Raw genomic sequence first — 21,497 nt, 5'->3', positions numbered from 1 at the left:
AGATAGTGAGAAAAGTCTAATAATACTAATCTCAGTTTATTTTAGATTTGAGAGATGTTTCAAATAAAAAGTCTCAAAAGACTGAAAAAACTATGCTGATGTGATGTTTCTGTCAGAAGTCAGGTTTGATCTTTGTCTGCTTTTTTATTTAAATTAAATAATTAATTAGCACAAGTCAAGCTGTGATACCAAACAAGACCACAGGGAGACACCAAAGACCATAATATTAATATTGAGGAGCAAAAGATGAATATTTTTATTTTTGGGTGAACTGTTACTTTAACATTATGGGCGGGACTAACAGAAACTGACGAATCATTAGTGTGACAAGTGTGATTTCCACCAATAGAAAGAGGGGAAATACCCACATTTGACCATGAAAACAAGTCTAGCATATATTTTTAAAACACGTATATAAATAAATCTTTTTATTTGTTCTTGTGGGAAGATACATAGACTTAATGAGGAAGCAAAGACATTTTGAGAAGTTGTCTAGAAACTGAACGTTTTGATCAAAGCAAGTCTTCAGCTGTGGAGCAGAAAGACACTTCCTTATTCATGTAAGTAAAGATTAAATACTGTCTTAATCATGAAACACTCATGAAGCATGATCAAATATGAACAAACAGGACTCATAAGACTGTAAGATGTTCCTTTCTAATCTTCTAAAAACACTTTTTTAAACTTTTATAAAATTGTGTGCAAAAAAGTGTAACTGAAAGTATCCTGCAGTTGTTACACACATTTTTTACAATGTTTTTAATGGCTGTAATAAGGTTGAGTTACACTGTAATATGAAATTTAATAAATGCATTTCATTAATTACTCGTGCATTCTCATGTCTTTCTTTAATATAAAGACAATATCTCATCTTCATGTTCGTTGTGTAAAAAAGATTCATTTCTACATTTATTAATACATAAACCCATGTCATTGTTTATTTAGTTACTGTAGTTTTTGTGATTGTTTGTCATTTCCATCTAGAGTCAGTGTTGAAGATCAAACTGTTCAGATCCATCATGAATGAAACACAAACATCTGGAGATGAAGAGTATTTTACAGTCTGCAGGTACTTTGAGGAACACAATAAAGCATTTCTCTTATAGAAATAAAACCATGAACATTTACAAGTTTATTTATTACAATTTATTTTATATACAAATATTTTTTAAGCACAATAAAATTATCTTGTAATATTGTAAGGAGGTGAATCAAAACCTGTAAATGCAATAAGACTAATCTGAGAAGGGATACTCAAATGAACAAAAGGAACTTCAAAAAGAAACTGCTGATCAGTTGTGCAAATGTTTATCAATTATACCAATTTGGAAACTGTTCTTGCCTGGCAAAATAAATGTTAATCTTGGTTAACTTATAATATTGTCTGAAATAACTTTTTTAGTAGGTTAGTGACTTCTGAGGTTTTCCGCATTGTTGGCGTGCTAGGGTGAGTCAGATCCACGATCGATGGATGGAGCCGTGTTGAGATCTTGACTTCTGGCCACCAAACTGGCTTAGCATGCTATTACTTAGGGAACGCATAAAAAATTACTCTTTTTGAGTCTATCGAGGAGATGGCTGCATTAAGGTAAGCGATCTATGGGGTAGCCTCTGACTAAGACCTGGACTAGCCCAGATGTGTCGTGAGTCTGTTCTGGCCAAACAAGGTCTCTAAGCGGCCCAGACTCCTAACAAACGATAAGTCGAAACTAGGAAATATTAATTAAATAAATTAAATATTAGTTAATTAATGATCCATTTTAATCACAACCAGAGGGATCAGCAGTTACATTTCAGTAAATATAACTAAAATCACGAAGGATTGGAGTTAGATAAATTTATGTATAAGGTCAGTACTATAATTGGAAACCCAAAAGATTAATAAATATTAGTGATTTTTAACAAGATGCAAAGAAAAGACCGAACACGCATTGACCTTCGTCCAGGGCCTCTGGATTCCGTTCTGCAGGAAAAGGGGGACCCTTACAATATATTAAGATGATTCTGATTATAAAGTATAACATCTGTTCTGTTTCAGCTCAGTTCATCAGAAGAGATCAGAAGCAGAGCCCAGCTGTGTGTCTATGAAGAGTGACTGCTCTATGGATCCGCCAATAACATTTAAGAGTGAAGATTTACAGCCTGGACTCAGGTATGACACTTATATGATGTTTTGATTTACAATTTATATTATCATATATTATAAAGTGCTCTTTATGAATGTGATAATAATAATTAGGTAATTTGTTACCTACAGAAAATTAATGATTAAGTTGAATCTCTCTCTGTTTTAGTTCAGTTCATCAGAAGAGATCAGAAGCAGAGTCCAGCTGTGTGTCTATGAAGAGAGAGACATCTGTGATTCAGTCTTTAGATTTTAAGAGAGGAGTCCTCGACACACTTAGATCAAATCTGCTGAAGAAGTTTGAGTGTCTGTGTGAGGGAACAGCGACGCAGAGAAACCCAACACTGCTGAATGAGATCTACACAGAGCTCTACATCACAGAAAGTGAGAGAGGAGAGATCAATAATGAGCATGAGGTGAGACAGATTGAGACACAATCCAGGAGAGAAGTAACACAGGACACATCCATCAAATGCAATGATATCTTCAGACATTTACCTGGACAAGACAAAGACATCAGAACAGTGCTGACAAAGGGAGTCGCTGGCATTGGAAAAACATTCTCTGTGCAGAAGTTCATCCTGGACTGGGCCGAAGGGAAAGAGAATCAGGACGTCCAGCTCATATTTCCACTTCCTTTCAGAGAAATCAACTTGATGAAGGACAAAACACTCAGTCTTTCAGATCTTCTTCATGTCTTTTTCCCTGAAACTAAAGAAATGGAAATATCCAGCGATGAATATAAAGTGTTGTTCATCTTTGATGGTCTGGACGAGTGTCGTCTGTCTCTGGACTTTAAGAGTAAAGTGAAACTGTGTAATATATCTGAGTCAGCCTCAGTGGATGTGCTACTGATGAACCTGATTGTGGGGAATCTGCTTCCCTCTGCTCTCATCTGGATCACCTCCAGACCAGCAGCAGCTGTTCTCATCCCCTCTGAGTGCGTCCATCGAGTGACAGAGGTACGAGGTTTCAATGAGCCACAGAAGGAGGAATACTTCAGGAAGAGGATCAGTGATCAGAGTCTGGCCGACAGGATTATCTCACAGCTGAAGTCCTCCAGGAGTCTATTTATCATGTGTCACATCCCAGTCTTCTGCTGGATCTCAGCCACTGTTCTTGAGAAGATCTTGAGTCGAGCAGAGACTGGAGAGATTCCCAAGACTCTCACTCAAATGTACACACACTTCCTGATCCTTCAGACCAACATCAAACATGAGAAAGACTATGAGAAGAAGGTGACGGATGAAGATATGATCCTCAAACTGGGGAAGTTGGCTTTTCAGCAGCTAGTGAAAGGAAACCTGATCTTCTATGAAGAAGACCTGAGAGAGTGTAACATTGATGAGACAGAAGCATCAGTTTATTCAGGACTGTGCACTCAGATCTTCAGAGAGGAGCTGGGCTTGTTTCAGGGTAAAGTCTTCTGCTTCGTTCATCTGAGCCTTCAGGAACATCTAGCAGCTCTATATGTACACCTCTCCTTTACAATTGAGAAGAGAAATGTGTTTGATCAAACCAAACAAAGTCTGTTGCCTAAGGTTTTAAGCTGGATGAAGTCACTATCTGAGCTGCATCAAAGAGCTGTGAACGAGGCTCTACAGAGTAAGAATGGACACCTGGATCTTTTCCTGCGGTTTCTTATGGGCCTCTCAGTGGAGTCCAATCAGACTCTCTTAAGAAAAGTACTGACACAGACAGGAAGCTGCTCCTACAATAAAAAGGAAACAGTTCAGTTCTTCAAAGAGAAGATCAGGGAGAATCACTTTTCAGAGAAATCCATCAATCTGTTTCACTGTCTAAATGAATTGGGTGATGATTCACTGATGCAGGAGATCCAGGATTATCTGAAATCTGGAGAAATAAGAGAAATCAAACTTTCCTCTTCCCAGTGGTCAGCTCTGGTTTATGTGTTGCTGACATCAGAGCAGAAGATGGATGTTTTTGATCTAAAACAGTTTATTGGAGAACAACATACAGGAGACTATGTTCTTCAGTATCTGTTACCTGTGGTTAAAGAATCCAGATCAGTTCGGTAAGTAACACTGAAGATCAATACACTTTAAAAACATGTTCATGATATAGCTTGTGTTTTTACTAAAATTAATTTGAATGATCACATTTCTGGTAGTGAACCGGAGAGTTTTGGGAGACTCACTAAACCAGTCGATGAGGTCTTTGTGTGATCTGTGTAACAGTTCCTCCAGAATTTTGCAGCACTTTTTCAGATTTTTTTCAAATTTATGGCAACACTTGTGCCATTTATTGTGGTGTTTTGCAGTAAAAATATAACATTCATCTGAAAATATATTCTTCTGACATCAAGAACTATTGTGCTCTGTAACATAAAAAGAGAAGATTAAAAATTTTAAAATATATATTAATCAACATTTATCTTCATATTACTCTTTAATATTAAACATTTTTTAATTTTTAAGTACTCAAATTTCATTTTAATCAGTCTTTTGCATTTTAACGAACCAGTAGATATTTATCAATTTTAGAGCATGCCAACAATGCATTAACTAATCCAAACAAATGCAAACAATGCATTAACTTTTGCAAGTAATTAATCTAAAGTTATCTAATATAATTCTATAGACTGCCAACTATGCATCATCTCCACATAATTGACAAAAGAAATGTGAAAACCAACGTTTCATTTTTTTATATTTATATATCAGTATAAAGTGTGTGTAAAGCTAGAAATAAGATCAAAATCTATTCAGTCATCCCTGGTTTCCTCTAAAAAGCTGCAGAGCTATTAGTTGTAGTACAAGAAAACCAAGGCCCTAAGAGTTTGGTTAGTAGTTAACCTCCTTTGGCTTAATAACACCAGCTTGTTCACCAGCTTTCATCATTCACTAAGTTTGAGAAAGCATATTTGTATAATTTGGCCGAGGTACTCGCATGTAGATCTTTCCAGAACACATCCAAATCCACCTCCACCTCAAACTTTTCAAGTAAGAAGTTAGTTCATTTTGTTGCACATCACTGAAATGTGGAATGGCCTTGCAACACATTGTTATCTAAGGTTCAAACACCCTGACCTCCTGGTCAACCTTGTTGAGTTTATCCTCTGCACTGCTGTATGTTGAGTCTGTGTCTTAATTGCAAACGGGAGTCAAAGGTTCTTAAAGTACTGTGAACATGTTTCATACTGATGCTCCTTACTGGCAACGAAGGAAAAAAAAAACTTCCAGATAAAATAAATCTAAATATCTTGGTTGTCACTGTATGTCTGCTCTGGAAGATGCTGAGAAACTGGAGGATAACCTTGTGTCTGTCAGCCATGATGAAGATCTGGCCATTTAAAGATTGAGTCTTAAATTGTCTCATGAACTCTTTACACCAATGGTGATGAATGTCTGAGATTAAAATATACAAAAAAAGAATGAGTCTAAGCAAGGTTCACCCCAATGGTAAATGTAATTACATTTCTGAAAATGAAGACAAAGAATACAACTAGACTATGATATTATTTAATCTATGATATTTTGAATTTCCTGTGTTTATTTTCTGTCCTCTATTTCCTATGTTCCTAAATATGAGTGCATTTGGTTTCATAAAAATAAATAAATATTATTAAAATAAAAATAGTAATAAAAAAATCTGACCTTTAAGGACAATCTGGGCATATAAGAAGTTTCAGTGCAAAAACAAAGAAGCACACAATAGGGTCAGAAAACATTCTAAGCACTACCTTGCTGGTCAGTCTCAACATTACATTGGAACAATTGGTCTAGAATTGGTTACCATATACTATAAGACTTATCAGTATTCCCCATAACTCCATACCGAACTCTTTCCATGTGCAATATTCCAGTAAGATATGTCAACCAGGTCTTAAACTGAGGAAAAGTGTCTGATTTCCACAGCCTGAGAATGAGACTCTTAGCAATAATCATTCCTTAAATGATGGTACTTTGTACAGACACATTATGATCTCACAGAGAAACAGAATAACCATATAATACTATTTCAGGACCAAGTATAAACACACAACCATTCAAGATTCAAGATTTTATTTGTCACATAAAATTTTCAATCTTGTAGTGAAATGTTATTCTGGTACATTCCAAGACTGTGCAGAGGAGAAAGAAAGAAATGTATTTACATGTAGAATGTAAAATAAATACTTACAACAAAAAATATACATCAAAATAACAATATATAAAGACAATAAAATAAAGTGTAAAATATATCAATCAATCAATCATTTTTATTTATATAGCGCTTTTAACAACACAGGTTGCATCAAAGCACTGTACAGTATAATGACAGGGATGTATAATGACGAGAGTGACCAATTTCTTATTAAATGCAGAGACGGTCTCTGTAGTCAATTCAACGATAGTCACTAGAAGTTAAGTGTCCCCAACCAAGCAAGCCAGAGGCGACAGCGGCAAGGAAACAAAACCCCATGCATACAGAATAGAGAAAAAAAAACCTTGGGAGAAACCAGACTCAGTTGGGGTCAGTTCTCCTCTGACCGGACGCCCAGCACTTAACTTCCAGTTCAATTTTAAACGCAGCTGTGTCAGGTAGTGTAAATGACTTAGTGTGTGCGTGTGCGTGTGTGCATCAGGAATGTATGTATATGTAAATACATGTATGTACATGTCAGAGAACCACTTAAATATGTCAAACCAAGAATCTTAAAGTATTGGACATGTCAAAGAGTCTTCTGCAGATTTACATCGGTCACAAATAGAAGAAATGGCAGGAAAAAATCTGTGCAGTTATAATTTTGAATAATGCAGTCTATGCATCATTTTAAACTGCATTAATTGATGTCTAGAATTAATATAACAAGATAGAATCCTGCTGAGGCCCTCCTCCCATACATCAGCCTCAATCCGTATGCCCAGTTCCTCTTTAAAAAATAAGAGGAATGATTCATTTCTAGAGAAAATAAATTTACAAAATCGGAAATTAAATGTTTGGAATCAGGTGAGCCCAACAATAGCCTATAAATCCTTCTTTCTTCCGGGAGAGATTCAAAATTAGATACTGCTGTAACAAGGACACGGAGGCTGTGTTTGAATCCATGTACTGTAGTTTATTTAGGGCTGAGACAATAATCATAAACGTGAAGGTAAGCAGAAGGTCAGAACCAGTTCATCAATCCAATCCAGTAAACAATACAGAAGGGCAAATCCAAAGGTCGTAAAACATGTAAACAGGCAATGATCATACACAAGATTAGCAAGAGGCAGAGATAAAAAAACGCTTGATAAAGCAGGTAATACTGGCAATACTTTGCATTGTATTCTTGGAGGGCCTCTGGTTGTAAAGGCTTCCAAACAGGAAATGAAGGCAGAAGAAGCAGAGGGTGAGCCCAGCTAGTACTCAGGTGAGGGCTCCCTCTGCTGGCTGGGTGTTACAACTGCATGACGTACATAATTTAATCTGTAAATGCCAAAAGAAGTGTGTTGTGGGGAGAGAAAACTTCTCTTTTAGTTGAGAAAATGAGACAAAATGTTTGTTAATATATGAATTCTGCTGGGTGACCATACCACTCTGCCTCCAGGTGTTGAATGTCAGAGATAGAAGGGGAAATGCATGCAAAAATAACAATGTCAGGTAATTTGCAGCCTTTCTTAATTTTACACCATATTTTCAAACAGTTTAAAACAACAAAATAATCAATCTTATTAATCTGCAAGTGATATAGCAAAGTAGACTATTTTTAATTTCATTTTTTTCAATCGCAACCCAGGGGGTGTATCAGTGGGGATTTCCACTTTATAATCATCCTGCCAGCAGACAAGGGCTCTGGCATTTGCTGCCCAGTAGTAGTGTAAGAAACATGGTAGCCCTAGTCCACCTTTACCTCTTGACTTCTGTAAATGTATCTTTATGGATATTCTGTGAGCTTTAAAGCCCCAGATAAAAGGGAGAGTTAATGAATCTAATGTTTTAAAAAAAAAAGACTTTGTCAAATAAATGGGTGTTTATACAGCCTATTGTTGAGACTATTTCACTCAAACGGCTCTTTACCAGGAAGGATCAACTCAAGCAAAATAAAACACAAGACAAGTTCTTTGGACTTTTGGACTGCGCTGTTGGTTGCTAGCGGGAGAAAAAGCAGGTTTCTCTCTTTTGCCTCCAAAGCTCAGATCACAAGTAGCTTTATTTATAGAGGAAAGGACAGGACAAGATAAGTAAAAGCAAATGGCAAACAAGGGTTTCAAATACGTTTGTCGTATAAGTTATCACTAGCTACATATCTTTTTTGTGCATCAGAATCTTCATTCCTTCAGCTTCTCTGGCGCCTACACCAGTCCAAGATATTATATGGAGGTCATGTCATAACCTAGAACAAGAAGTGCTATAACAGATGGAAACTGAAACTGAAGGGTCACAGGTGCATAATGTCAAGACACAACTCCAACACCTACCATAGAAATAGGAAGTGTCCTCCATTTGCTTATGTTTGTCTTCAAATCTTCTAAATTTATTAAGAAAAAACTACTTAAAAATTAATTTGGGTTTTTGGGGCAGAATAACTCCAAGATCAGCACCTAAAGACATAAATTAATTATATATTGCTAGCGGGAGAAAAAGCAGGTTTCTCTCTTTTGCCTCCAAAGCTCAGATCACAAGTAATTTTCAAAGACCATAGAAAATTATTTTATAAGATCTATAAGATCTAAGAGTACAGGAACTGACTGTTTTGGATCTGACACAAAAAGAACAATATCGTCTGTGTATATGAAGATGTAATGATTTCCCAGACTTACAGGCTTGATAGGTGAATGATTTCTAATAATGTTTGCAAGAGGCTCAATCTACAGAAAGACTTGTGTCTTAGTTAAAAAAGAATAGTCTCTGCTAGGGGGATGTGTCATTCTCCATATATGAACCAGGTTCATAGAGGACGTTAGGTTATTTATACAGGAGTGGAAGGCAACTGGATTATTTGGGCTGACCTGTTCAAACAATGATTAACTACACAATTAAAATCACCATCTACAATCACATGTGAATCAGTGAAATCAGTAGTTTCTCTGGGTAGATGATCCTTACACTGGCACTCCGGAGATGCTTCTAAACATCATTAATTTCAGCCGGAAGATCTGGAAAGATGTGTATTGGTCTGCCCTCGTTGTGAAAAGGAAACTGTTGACAAACCAGTTGAAGTATTTTTTTCCTCTTTGGAAAGTGATGAATCCATAAATTCATAAAAAAAGGGCTTCATTCTCTGATTGTATTTTCGCACACTTCTGCTCAATGTGAGAGAGCAGACGGTCAAAATCTGCAGTAGCATGTACAACCTCAACTGATTCTATCCCAGAGCCTCAAAAAGGATGCCTGAGTGGACACCAAAGATGCTTCCATAAAAAACTAATCGGTCGGTCATCATTTTGCTCATATTCTTTAATGTCAAAAAATACTGCTAGATTCAGCTTCAGACTCAAAACCAGACTCAGAGACTGATGCGGCCTGTTCTGCCATCTCCAGCTGTGACTGAGCAGGAGGATCATTCAATGGTTTACCCTTTCGGTTTTAGGCTTTGTGATTGTATAATTCTTTACTAATCAACATTATGTAAAGATACAAGTGAAACCCAGAGTAATCACAGTAGTGACCGAAAAATATAAAATATAGAGAGGAGCTTCACTAAAACATGACTACTCCATTCAGTACTCACTAGCGCCCCTGTGTTTATATATTTTTTGTTAATTTGTAATAATACAAACCTACTGCAATTGAATCCATTCTTCCCATTCCAGTTGTTTTACAAATAAATGAATTGAAAGGAAGGCCATTTACTTTTTTTTTTATCTAATTGTTTGTCTTGTTCTTTACACAGGCTATGTGGATGCAAACTCACTGCTCAGTCTTGTGAAAGTTTGTCTTCAGTTTTACAATCCTCAAACTCAAACATCCTGAGAGAGCTGGACCTGAGTAACAATGACCTGCAGGATTCTGGAGTGAAGCTGCTCTCTGAAGGACTGAAGAGTCCAAACTGTCATCTGCAGATTCTGAGGTAAAGGCTTTTAATAAAACACATAAGCAAAATGTGTTTATCCAATTAAAAAGCTTGAAATATCATTTTAATATAATTATCCAGTCTGCCTCTCCAGACTGAATAATTATATCCAGTAGTCGTAAGGGTCAAGTTTTTAAAATGAAGATTTATACATCAGCTTAAAGCTGAATAAAGCATTGATATGTTTATTTTTAATGGTTTATTAGGATGACAAATATTTCCAAGAGAGACTTCCAAGAGTCTCTCCAAGAAACAAATATCAGCAAATCTTAGGTTCCAAAAAAATCAAAATCAGATAAGAAAAAGAAAATTACCTTTATAGTTTTAGAAATGTTCTTAGCAATGCTTATTATGAATCAAAAATTATGTAACGAATTAGATTTAAAATAATTAAAAATAAATGTTTAAATTCAATCTAAGAATTAACTGTAGAAGAAATTTTCAATTATTTCATCTGTTTGTCCACAGAGCAGACAATATAATTATTTATCAATTCTAGGAAAGGTTATTTTCCTGGCCAAGGAAGAATAGCTTTTCTACTCTGCAGTACTAGCATTAATTTAGCATGTAGCAAGGGTCAACATTCAGTGACTTCAAATTGTGAGCAGCACCCAGAGACAATCAATTGTGAACAAAAGGGATTTAATAAACAAGGCTATAGATAACAGACAACAACTTAAACAAAACACATATAAATAGGATAAAGGAAAGTAAGGAAGAGAGACAAAATAGGGGAGCAAAAGAATGGCAGTATTACCCATTAATTAACCACAACCTAGTGAGAATCATCAGAGAATTAAACAAATTTACTCAAACTTAAACACGCATCCAACTAGTTACTAGTTAAGAGTTACTTGCATTAGTTTTTGTTGCTGCAAAAGAATCCTGATGCGGTAGACAATAAGTTTTTGATGACTTTTTTAGGTGTGAGTTGAAGATTTTCCTCTGGTTCCCTTTGAAGGTTGGAAAGTCCATAGTGAGATATCAAAGTTATTTGAAGGTAACTACCAGAAGGTTGGACTCAAGAGTTGAGTCTGTAGAGTATCCGTCTAAAAGAAAAGAAGATTTTGAGCCTTGAATAGTCAGTGTTAGGGACTTTTGATAGTTGCCTGGTTTATTAGGTTATGACAATATTCATCCAAGAGACAAATATTTGAAAATCAGCGATTTGAAGCAAAAAAAAAAAAAAAAATCACCTTTATAGTTCTCTAAAAGTCCTTAGCAATATATATTACAATTAAAAAGTAAGTTTTTAAACATTTAATTGACAATTTATTGTCAAAATATCTTCATGTAACATGATTTTAACTTTAGATCCTAATCATTTTTGGCATAAAAATAAGAAAGTACAATTTTGACCCATGAACTCTTTTACATTATTCCCATGTGACTTGGCATGTTACACAATAGAGGCAGTTTTGAACAGATGACATTTATATTGAGTCATAATGCAATAATTTAATTAATACATTGTTGGACTACTCCTGTGATGGTCAGGTCAAACGATTTCTTAAATTAAATTAATTCAGTTGTTAATAGGCACTTACCTAAATCCGCAATAAGTTTTGTGGCTGATGAGTGGAAAACTACTTTTTAACATACAATAATGGAATATTTACAGCATGGAAGTTTGAGGTTCAGTTCAGGCAATAAATGAAGAGTAAACTTATCATCCATCGTGGTTCTCATTACACAGTCCTTCTACGTCATCACCATGTAGCGTGCGTTATAAGTCAAATGATAGATCTCTTAAACGGCACACCACACAATAACATGGTACATGCAAATAAATAGTTTTGTCCGTTATAACACAGCCTGTGTGAACGGAACAGGTTGTCATCTGTCACATCAATTTCACATTGAGCCGTATTTACTACACACAGCCGTTGTTCACTGACAGACTGAACAAAAACCATGCTGATAATGAATGTAATTTTGAGCAGCTCATCAGTGAACAAATGCTGTGTGTAATAAATACTGCTCAATGTTAGCCAGTGATTTTTGGTGCATCCCTAATTTTAAATGTTTTTGTGATTCAAACAGCTAGTAGGTGTCTAATAAAGTGCAGCAGAACAACATGAAGAATATCAACTCTCTTAGGATTCCTATGAAATGTAACTAAACGAAGTGGGCAGGACTTGGCCAATGAACTCTACCTTGTATTCATAGTTTTCAGTAACATGACCGGTTTGAATATCTGGAGGACAAAACATCCATAAAACTGCAGAACAAATGTGCGATCTTTCACCAAGCCAGCAGAGGGAGCCCTTACCTCTGGATGATCTGCGATCACTCCCTCTGCTTCTACTTCCTGTTTCAAGACTATAAATTCTGAAGCAGGCTCCTCACCTGCAGGTTGCATTGTTTGATTGATTATTTGTCTGTTCCTAGTTAGCCTAGCCTTGCGTTTCCCTTGTTATAGATTCTTTGGTTTTGACCCTGCCTGTCTCTGATACTTTGATTGTTTGCTGCCTGACCCGACCTCTGCCTGTTTTTTTGATTCTGTTGTTGCCTTGACTCTTATACTCCTGTTTGCTGTGATTCGACGCCTGCCTGCTTTGACCATGCCTTCATCCAATAAAAGCCTGCGAATGGATCCTGGAATTCCTGGAATTAGTCAGCCTTTAAGAACAAGCAGAAGCTGTTTTTTTAAATAATGGGAGGAAGCAAGAAAATTGCATTAGATGTCACGATTCTAAAGGAATAATTCATGGATATTTCATGAATGAATAAAAGGATCACTGCTGTGTTTTCAGATTGTCTGGCTGTATGGTGACAGAGAAAGTGTCTTCAGCTCTGACTTCAAACCCCTCACACCTGAGAGAGCTGGATCTGAGCTACAATCATCCTGGAAATTCAGGAGTGAAGCTGCTCTCTGAAAAACTAGAGGACTCAACCTGCTCATTGGACAAAATCAAGTATGTCTTGCAGAAAGATTTTAGATTTTTCATTTTCAGTTCCTCAGAGACTACGTGCTGTATGTGTAGGGATGCACAATAATGATCAGTCGATATGTAAAGCACATTTTCTCAGTAAAGCCGGTTCTTTAATCATCGGTGAATGCAATCAGGTGGATGATTTCACATTCAGCAGCATTTACTTCACAGAGCCATTGATGATGAGCCATGATGAGCTGCGCAAAACCATGTTTATTATCACTTGTCAGTGAACAATGGCTGTGTGTAGTAAATACAGCTCAGTGAGAAATCACGCACCTGATTGCATTTACCATTGATTACAGAACTGGCTTTATTGACAAAATACACATTACATATTGGCCAATCGTTATCGTGCATCCATATATATATATATTGTACTGTGCAAAAGTCTCTAGTATTTTCACCAGCCAGAAATAGTTTAATGTGTTATTTTTTATATTCTGCTGTAGTGTGTCATTAAGAAACATTAGTTTACTTTTCCAAACATTAATTTAGCCATTAATTGTGATAATTCAGTGAGATTTGTGTTTGACAACAGTCAGTGCTCCACACAGAGATCTGATCTGAAGATTATCCAGTCAGTCTGGAATGACATGAAAAAAGTAGAACTGATTCAGACTAAATCTAGAAGAACTGTGGAGAACAATGTCTCCAAGATGCTTCAAGAAATCATAGTGTCATGTCCTATTCGATCTGAACCTAAAATACATTTGGTCAATATAGCTGGCATTGTCCACTTCCAAGACACAAGAAGTTTTACTGCAGAAGCTTTTAAAGCACAAGACAAGGTGACAAGACTGCTTTTTGCTTTGAAAAGACATGCTAGCTGAGGAGAGTTTTCTCAAAGCTGACTAAATGTGATCGAGAATGGATCATTTTGACAAAGTACATGAATCTGTGAATCTTTTTCAGTAAAAAGTTAAATAACAGCTGAAATGTTTTCAGAGAAAAAGCAGTGTGTTATAATGGTGAGGGAAAAACCATTTATTAAAAATAAAGGCTCTATTGCCAAAGCATACAGCTGACCAGACATATGACAATCTTGTTTTATCCCTCTTTTCACTTGGATCGCTACAATTAAACTTTACAGCACCAGTTTATAATATTCTGATCCATGGTAAAAAAAAAAAAATCTATAAAGTCCCTCCATCCATCCATCCATTCGCTACCGCTTTTCCGGGCCGGGTCGTGGGGGCAACAGTCTAAGCAGGGACGCCCAGACTTCCCTCTCTCCAGACACTTCCTCCAGCTCTTCCTGGGGAACACCGAGTCCTAGGTCTTCCCCGGGTCCTCCTCCCGGTGGGACATGCCCGGAACACCTCTATTGGGAAGCGTCCGGGAGGCATCCGGAAAAAAGAGGAAAAGATGCTCGCTCTCGATGTGGAGGAGCAGTGGGTCTACTCCGAGCTCCTCCCGAGTGACTGAACTCCCCACCTTATCTCTAAGGGAGCGCCCAGCCACCCTATGGAGAAAACTAATTTCGACCGCTTTTATCCGGGATCTCATCTCATCCTTGACCCATGACCCAAAGGAGCGAAGATCGACCGGTAAATCGAGAGATTCACCTTGATAGACCAGTACAGCGACCGCATTACTGCAGAAGCTGCACCGATCTGTCTGTCGATCTCTCGATTTCTGGAAGTGCCGCCGAGGGGATCGGGCTCAAGTGGAAACGTCCACCGCATCCCGAGCCCTCGAGGCTGGATGATTGGTACTTAGGGGTGGCTTGCGCTGGTTCTCAGGGCCTCACCCCGGTACCTTTCTTCTCAGAAGTGCATGAGGAGCTTACTAGGGCATGGAAGACACCTTTCACTGCCAGAAACCGCCCCAATGGCTCCTCCTCCTACACCAGCCTTGACAGCAGTGCAGCCAGGGGTATATGTTGATCCCCCCCCAGTGGAGCAGTCAGTTGCGGTGCAGCTGTGTCCCAACGCCATTTCCACTTGGTGCGGTGATCCTGTGCTCCCCTCCCGGGCCTGTAGGAACTCATCGGCTCTGATCGGAAGTGCTCTGCAGTACACGCTATAGCATTGTTGCAGGTTCATCAGGCCAAGGCACTGAGGGACCTGCACGGGGGTGGTCATGACCCGGACGTTCTGAAAGAAGAGAGAGAGTGTGTGTGTGTGGTGCCTGTGTATGTGTGTGGTGCAACCACTCCATGTACCCTAGCAACGGAACAACGACAACCACCTAGCAACCACCCAGAACATCCTAGATACATAGTAACAACCTAGAACCTACATAATAACAACATAGAAAACACCCTCAGTGCCTTAGCAACTGCATAGCAACAGTTTGTTGTTGACTGACTCTGTGTGTGTTTTCTAGAGTTGATCATGGAGGAGAAACAAGGATTACAGCAGGAATGAAGAAATGTACGTCTACACACACACAAACACACACTCCCTCTCTTTCACACACATACGCTCTCTCTCTTACACACTCACACATATACACTCTTTCACACTCACACACACACTCTCTCTCTTTCTCACACAAACACACTCTCTCTCTTTCACACACACAGACACACACACTCTTTCACGCACATACACTCTCTCTCTCTTACACACACACACACACACACACACACACTCCCTCTTACACACACACACACATACACAACACACACACACACAGCTGTAGTGATTGTTGTGTTATTAATGTCTCTGTTCTTGTGTTCAGATGAGTGTTTTTTCACACTGGATCCAAACACAGCACACACTCGTCTCCTTCTGTCTGAGGAGAACAGAGAGGTGACACATGTGTCTCAGTCTCAGTCGTATCCTGATCATCCAGACAGATTTGATGTGTATCATCAGGTGTTGTGTAGAGAGAGTGTGTGTGGACGCTGTTACTGGGAGACTGAGTGGAGTGGACATGTGGAGATATCAGTGTCATATAAGAACATCAGCAGGAAGGGACGGGGTAAAGAGTGTTGGTTTGGATTTAATGATCAGTCCTGGAGTTTGATCTGCTCTCCTGACAGATACTCATTCACACACAATAACAGAGAGACTGATCTCTCTGTGAAGCCCATCATCAGAAGAAGAACAGGAGTGTATAAAGATATCTACAGAGTAGGAGTGTATGTGGATGAGAGCGCAGGATCTCTGTCCTTCTTCAGCGTCTCTGACACAATGAGACTCATCCACACAGTACAGACCACATTCACTCAGAAACTCTGTTCTGGCTTTTATCTGTATTTTTCTGAATCATCAGTGAAACTGTGTTGATGAATCAGAAGAGACTGATGACATTCTGCCTTCTGAACATTCGCCAAAGACTTTCATTTTCAGATTAGGGCAATGAAACTCACTTCCGCCCTCTGCATGCCCTACTGCAGAGACGGACTGAAGTTTACCGGCTGTGATCTTACTTAATGTTGCAAATCCCATTGGGCTTGTTTCTCTCTCAACAAACATTGCTTTCTGGCCACTAGGGAAGGGTTTGGGTCACTTTTACATTGAGCATCAATGTGCCCATCTTTGCAACGCCGAAAACATTATCCAGGACGAGGTAGAAGCCAGTCTGTCTCACGTACCTGAGTCAAAAGATCGGGGTCACACCTTTTCAAAATTTCCACTGGAACCTACCAGTTTGTGCATCTGACTTTTCTGTGCTTCCATTGTGACCATTTGAGCTTTTAACTCAATTACTTGGTTTTTTAACTCTGCAAGCTCTGAAGTACCCGAATCACTGAGCAGCAACTTTCTAGGCACAACTGACTCCATAGCCTGGACTTGCGCTTTCAAGTCATCTACTTCTGCTCTTAATTTTAAGAGCTCAATCGTGCCCTTAAAATCAACCTGTCCATTCGTAGAGCCTGGAATCTTCAGAGTAACTACCCGTGGCTGAACGCCTGATGGTCTGTTTTTATTTAGGTCACTTTTAACAGGTTTTTTATCTCCCACTTCAGTTGCCTGAGTAACTTCAAATATACCACTGGAGATGCTTGAGGGCTGACAAGAAACTGTCCAGTATTTTTCTAATGCGAGACAAGTTAGAAATGGATGGGTCATCAAGCAAGAAATCCACACTTGCCCTTCAGGTATCAAAGTCTGGTTCATTAGCAGGTCATGGAAGTTTCCCTGAAAATGACCTCAACCACACAGGAACATACTGAGTTGATGCAGCATCTGTAGGCCTCACAATATGTTCGACTACTACTCGTTGTACATTAGGGGGATTTACATTAGGGTGCTGCGGGTTCTGCCAGTGTTAAACCACTCACTAGAACAGCGCCACTTTCTCACATTTCACAATGTCCATAATCTTGCAATAAGAGCATTGTTTGCACTACTTCTAACTCAATGAGAAGTTTCTATTGTTGTGTGACACTTCAAATTCTCCTGGCTGGCTCGCCACAATTTTGTAACCCTCTCTCTCTTTTTGACACAGACAAGAAGAAATTCTGTGTATGATGAGATTATTCAGAATACTAAGTTTGTCTGCGGAGAATAAGGATGTCACAACAACAATGAACCAGAAACACAGCGTATTAAGTTGGACCAAATGTATTAATCTTCTTTGGAAAAGTGTTAGATTTCAATAAATATATACATCAATATGGAAAAGTACAATGCAGTTCTCAACCCAAATAAACAAAATTAAATTTCGAGAACTCTTCTGAATTCACATTGAGGACGAAAGAAAAGAAAACAAAAGCAACACAAATAAACAGTAAAAGAAAAAAACCTGTTTAAATCTCTTAATCAATGCTTATCTCTTAAAATTTCCTAATTAGATATCTTTTCTTTAGTCCAAATACTCAAAAAAAGAAAAAACAATGAATTGCAAATAGATTTACACATATATATATATATATCCCTTGACATATATTTTCAACCTCAGGTTTCAAAACGGGTTGATTCAAACAAAAAAAACAATTCATTACCAAATTATATTCGCAACCTTGAATTGCTCCTTGAATTGTCTTTCCTCTGTGAATCGAATCTTATGAATAATGAAACCGTTGTATGTGCTGCGAACTCAATCTCCTACCATCCAAATCGGCAACAAACTAAGTTTCACGCGATCCCAATCCTCAATTTGGTCCGTGGCTCGCCAGTCCCGACTCCCTCCACGAATACAGGAGTTAGAACGAAATGAAATGCAGAAATTTCAATCCAATAAGCATCTGTCCAACGCAGCAGTTCACAGCTTTCACTCGATCAGACAACAAGGACATTCAATAAGTAAACGAATATTTTCTTTCGAAGAAAAGGGGAAAAAAGGAGAGAGAGAAAAAAAAAAAACCCTGACCAATACTCAATCTTGAATAAACTGATCTCTTTTTTCCTGAGACACTTAGTTACATCTTCTTTTGTTGCATATCCATATGGTAGAAAATACCAATATCTAAAGAAAATATCTATTTTAACAGATATTGTATACAAAATGTTAACGAACTATGCAATAACCATAACTATGTGTGTCACATGTTGTAAATCTGTTTAACTTCTCTTCTTCTCATACAATTTGATTCTTCACTCAAATTCTCTCTAACCACATATAACTTTCATTTTAGTCCAAAAATCACCACAAAAAAATAATTCGGGAGAGCTACAACTCGCGTCTTCTCTTCCAATCTGAAGAACGTGAGTTCCTTCCCTCGTGCAAAATCCGGCAACTGAAAATGCCTTATGCAGCAAAACCGAATCCTTATTGGTTGTTCTACCCAAAGACAAAATTATTTTACTGTCCATTTTAAACGCCCATGAACTATACATAAACTATATACAATAAAGAAAATTTATCCATTTATCTCTTTCGATCATATTTTAATGCTATTAGTAACCTGGGTTACACATGCATTAATCAACACAAATCTTACTTGAACACTTCTATCCATTGCTTGGAATACATCACGGTGAAATTAGATTTTTTCTGTATTATGTAGATGGATATTATGAGCTTAATGGTGATAGAATAGCTTTGGAATTTAGGGGTTGTTTTTGGCACGGATGTACTTGTCGTTTTAATCCTGGCGATTTGAACCCCGTATCAAAAATACCTTTTGGGCAACTAAGAAGAATGTCTGACCACAAGATGGAAGTTCTGCCCAACAGTTATCAACTTCGCGTTCTTACAATTACAGAATGCGAATGGGAGAAAGCTAAACAAAATGATCTGGATGTCATAGTGTTTATGGCCAATTACAAATCAGATGAGAGGCTTAACCCTCATAAATGATATCATAAATGATCATCAAATGATATCATAAAGCATCCAAGGATGAACGTGTTTCATATTTTTACGTAACGTCTCTATACCCCTATGTACAATCTTGTCAAAATTATCCAATAGGTCATCCTGTGATCATTTAAAAGATTTTGAGCCGGCGGAGACGTATTTTGGTTCTTACCACCTCTAGGACTGCTCCACCCCCTTTTCCCTTTCAAATCTTGCGAGGGTAAACATTTGTTTGCTCTCTGTTGCACATGTGCAGAACTCCAACTTCAGAATTCATGTCACCATAGTGATGAAGAAAGGTACCTTTCAGTTGTCTGGACATCTGTCAAGCTTTCCAAGGCCATCGAAATAGGTTATTCGGTTGTCAGAATTGTGGAAGTATGGCATTTCCCCCAAACAATTGGGATTTACTTCACTCAAAAAAGGCTGGTAAATTTACAAACATTTGCCAAGTAAAAGCCTATCAATAATTATTTATAAGTAAATGAAGCCCATGAGCTGAAAGCACGCATTTGTGAGATTCTTACAACCCAACAGTACCTCGTTTCCCTCAATGACAATGATGGCGTCATCTATGTTGGCATCTCCTGCAGTGATGCCCAGTACAACAATCTTCATTACATGATTGGTGAAGCTATGTTTACTCATGTCTCTGCTGACATCCTGTCAAATAAACTGCTGTTCAAATAAAAAGTGCAAAGTGGTTACAATACTGTACAGTAAGTTGCATGTTCTCTTTAATTTCATGTGATAAGTGCTCCACACAGAGATTTGATCTCGCCATTATTAAATCTGTTATAAAATGATAAAAAGATTTTTAAAACATTTTCTTGATATGCTTGAGATAGTTTTTCACGTAGATTTGCATTTTGCAAACATTGCCATGTTTTTTCTTTATTTAGGCTTTCTTAGTTTTGTCTCTTTCTTCATATTATAATAGACAGACTCGATGATAGTGAGACCAAATCTTCAAATGTTATGACTCCCTGTGTATACAAAAATTTCACTGGTTTATTAGAAATAATCACAAAAGTAATGTTTAGGAACATAAAATGATATTTCATTGCTGACAAATACAGCAGAAAGATGATAACTAATGTGCACAAAACATAGACTTTTGCAGCATTGTACATATCTGAAGTCAAAAGAACAAAATATGAATTCATCTACTAATGTACCTGGTAGTTTTCAATGAGCTCCTCAGAGGATTCTTCCAGGTAGGGAAGCAGGCAGCGAATCACAGCATCTCGCTTATCTTCAACTTGCTGTTAAAAAGAAAAGGAAATTGCAGTGAACAGTAACACAGTTTTGGTAAACTTCCATCTTATAAATGCATATATACACTATGTCCTGAATTATTAGGCAAGTTCAAATTGGGGTCATATTTTTTTCCCAAAAACATTTTACCAACCCAAACCACATCACGAGCCAAAATAGAAATTTAACTCAGACTAAAAGTTACAATTATTAAATGCCAACAAGAAGGATGCAATAGTAATGCAATCATAGAATTATCAAATTTAAGGAATGACCATTGGGCAGTTTGATTGATGGCACAGTCGTACGGCAGATGAGGAGGTAAGGATGTGGCTCGAGACTTACTGAAGACCAGACAAAGATTCCAGAGAGATCAGCGGTCTCCATCTGAAACACAGAAGACAGGGAGACAGAAGACAAGGCAGCACCCAAACATGAAGCATGACAGGACTGACTCCAATCCACGTGAGGCTTGTGCTGCACCAACAACGGGTGCCCGAGGACAACAACCCATATGAAAAAAAACTGTATAATTCATATACAGCAACCATATATCTTCCTTACTGAATTCAGCCAGATTTACCTTCTGTGTTTCATACAAGTCCAATATATGTCCTACACAAAATCAGACCGGTTATGGCCACTTTCATATTAAAAAGCACACATAAAACATGTAGGGGATTTTAGGGTCATATATGAAAACTGCATAAATTCTTATATGAATTTTACATTAAAACAGTATGAAAAAATATTAAAAATAATTAGGAAATTACTAATACTCGTATACAAATTATTTAAAGTTCTTATATAAAATTATATGCTAGTGTAATTGAAGTCATATAGGATTTATTTACATTTTGTGTAGTTTCTTTATAGGTTTCTTTATATATTTCATACATATTTTATACTGTTTTAATAGGGAAACTGTGTGCCTGCTCTTGAAGTTTTATGTTTCCATCTAATTGCTTATATTGCATCAATA

The 21,497-nt window shown here is 37.5% G+C and overlaps 1 protein-coding gene across 1 annotated transcript in view; it reads left to right on the top strand.

Annotated features, from left to right (window-relative positions):
* Positions 1-19,975, top strand: part of LOC122343150 (NACHT, LRR and PYD domains-containing protein 3-like) — a 56,108-nt gene extending 36,133 nt beyond the window's left edge. The window contains exons 4-8 of the mRNA XM_043237506.1: positions 2,295-4,160; positions 9,945-10,121; positions 12,881-13,042; positions 15,392-15,438; positions 15,749-19,975. Of these exons, the coding sequence (XP_043093441.1) occupies positions 2,295-4,160; positions 9,945-10,121; positions 12,881-13,042; positions 15,392-15,438; positions 15,749-16,299 (2,803 nt within the window). The 3' untranslated portion in view covers positions 16,300-19,975. The remainder of the gene's footprint in view (positions 1-2,294; positions 4,161-9,944; positions 10,122-12,880; positions 13,043-15,391; positions 15,439-15,748) is intronic.
* The last annotated feature ends 1,522 nt before the right edge of the window (positions 19,976-21,497 follow it).

The sequence above is a fragment of the Puntigrus tetrazona genome, chromosome 4, assembly GCF_018831695.1.
Source record: "Puntigrus tetrazona isolate hp1 chromosome 4, ASM1883169v1, whole genome shotgun sequence".
Classification (NCBI taxonomy): domain Eukaryota; kingdom Metazoa; phylum Chordata; class Actinopteri; order Cypriniformes; family Cyprinidae; genus Puntigrus; species Puntigrus tetrazona.
The sequence above is the reverse complement of the archived record's forward strand: the minus strand, read 5'-3'. Positions and strand labels throughout refer to the sequence as shown.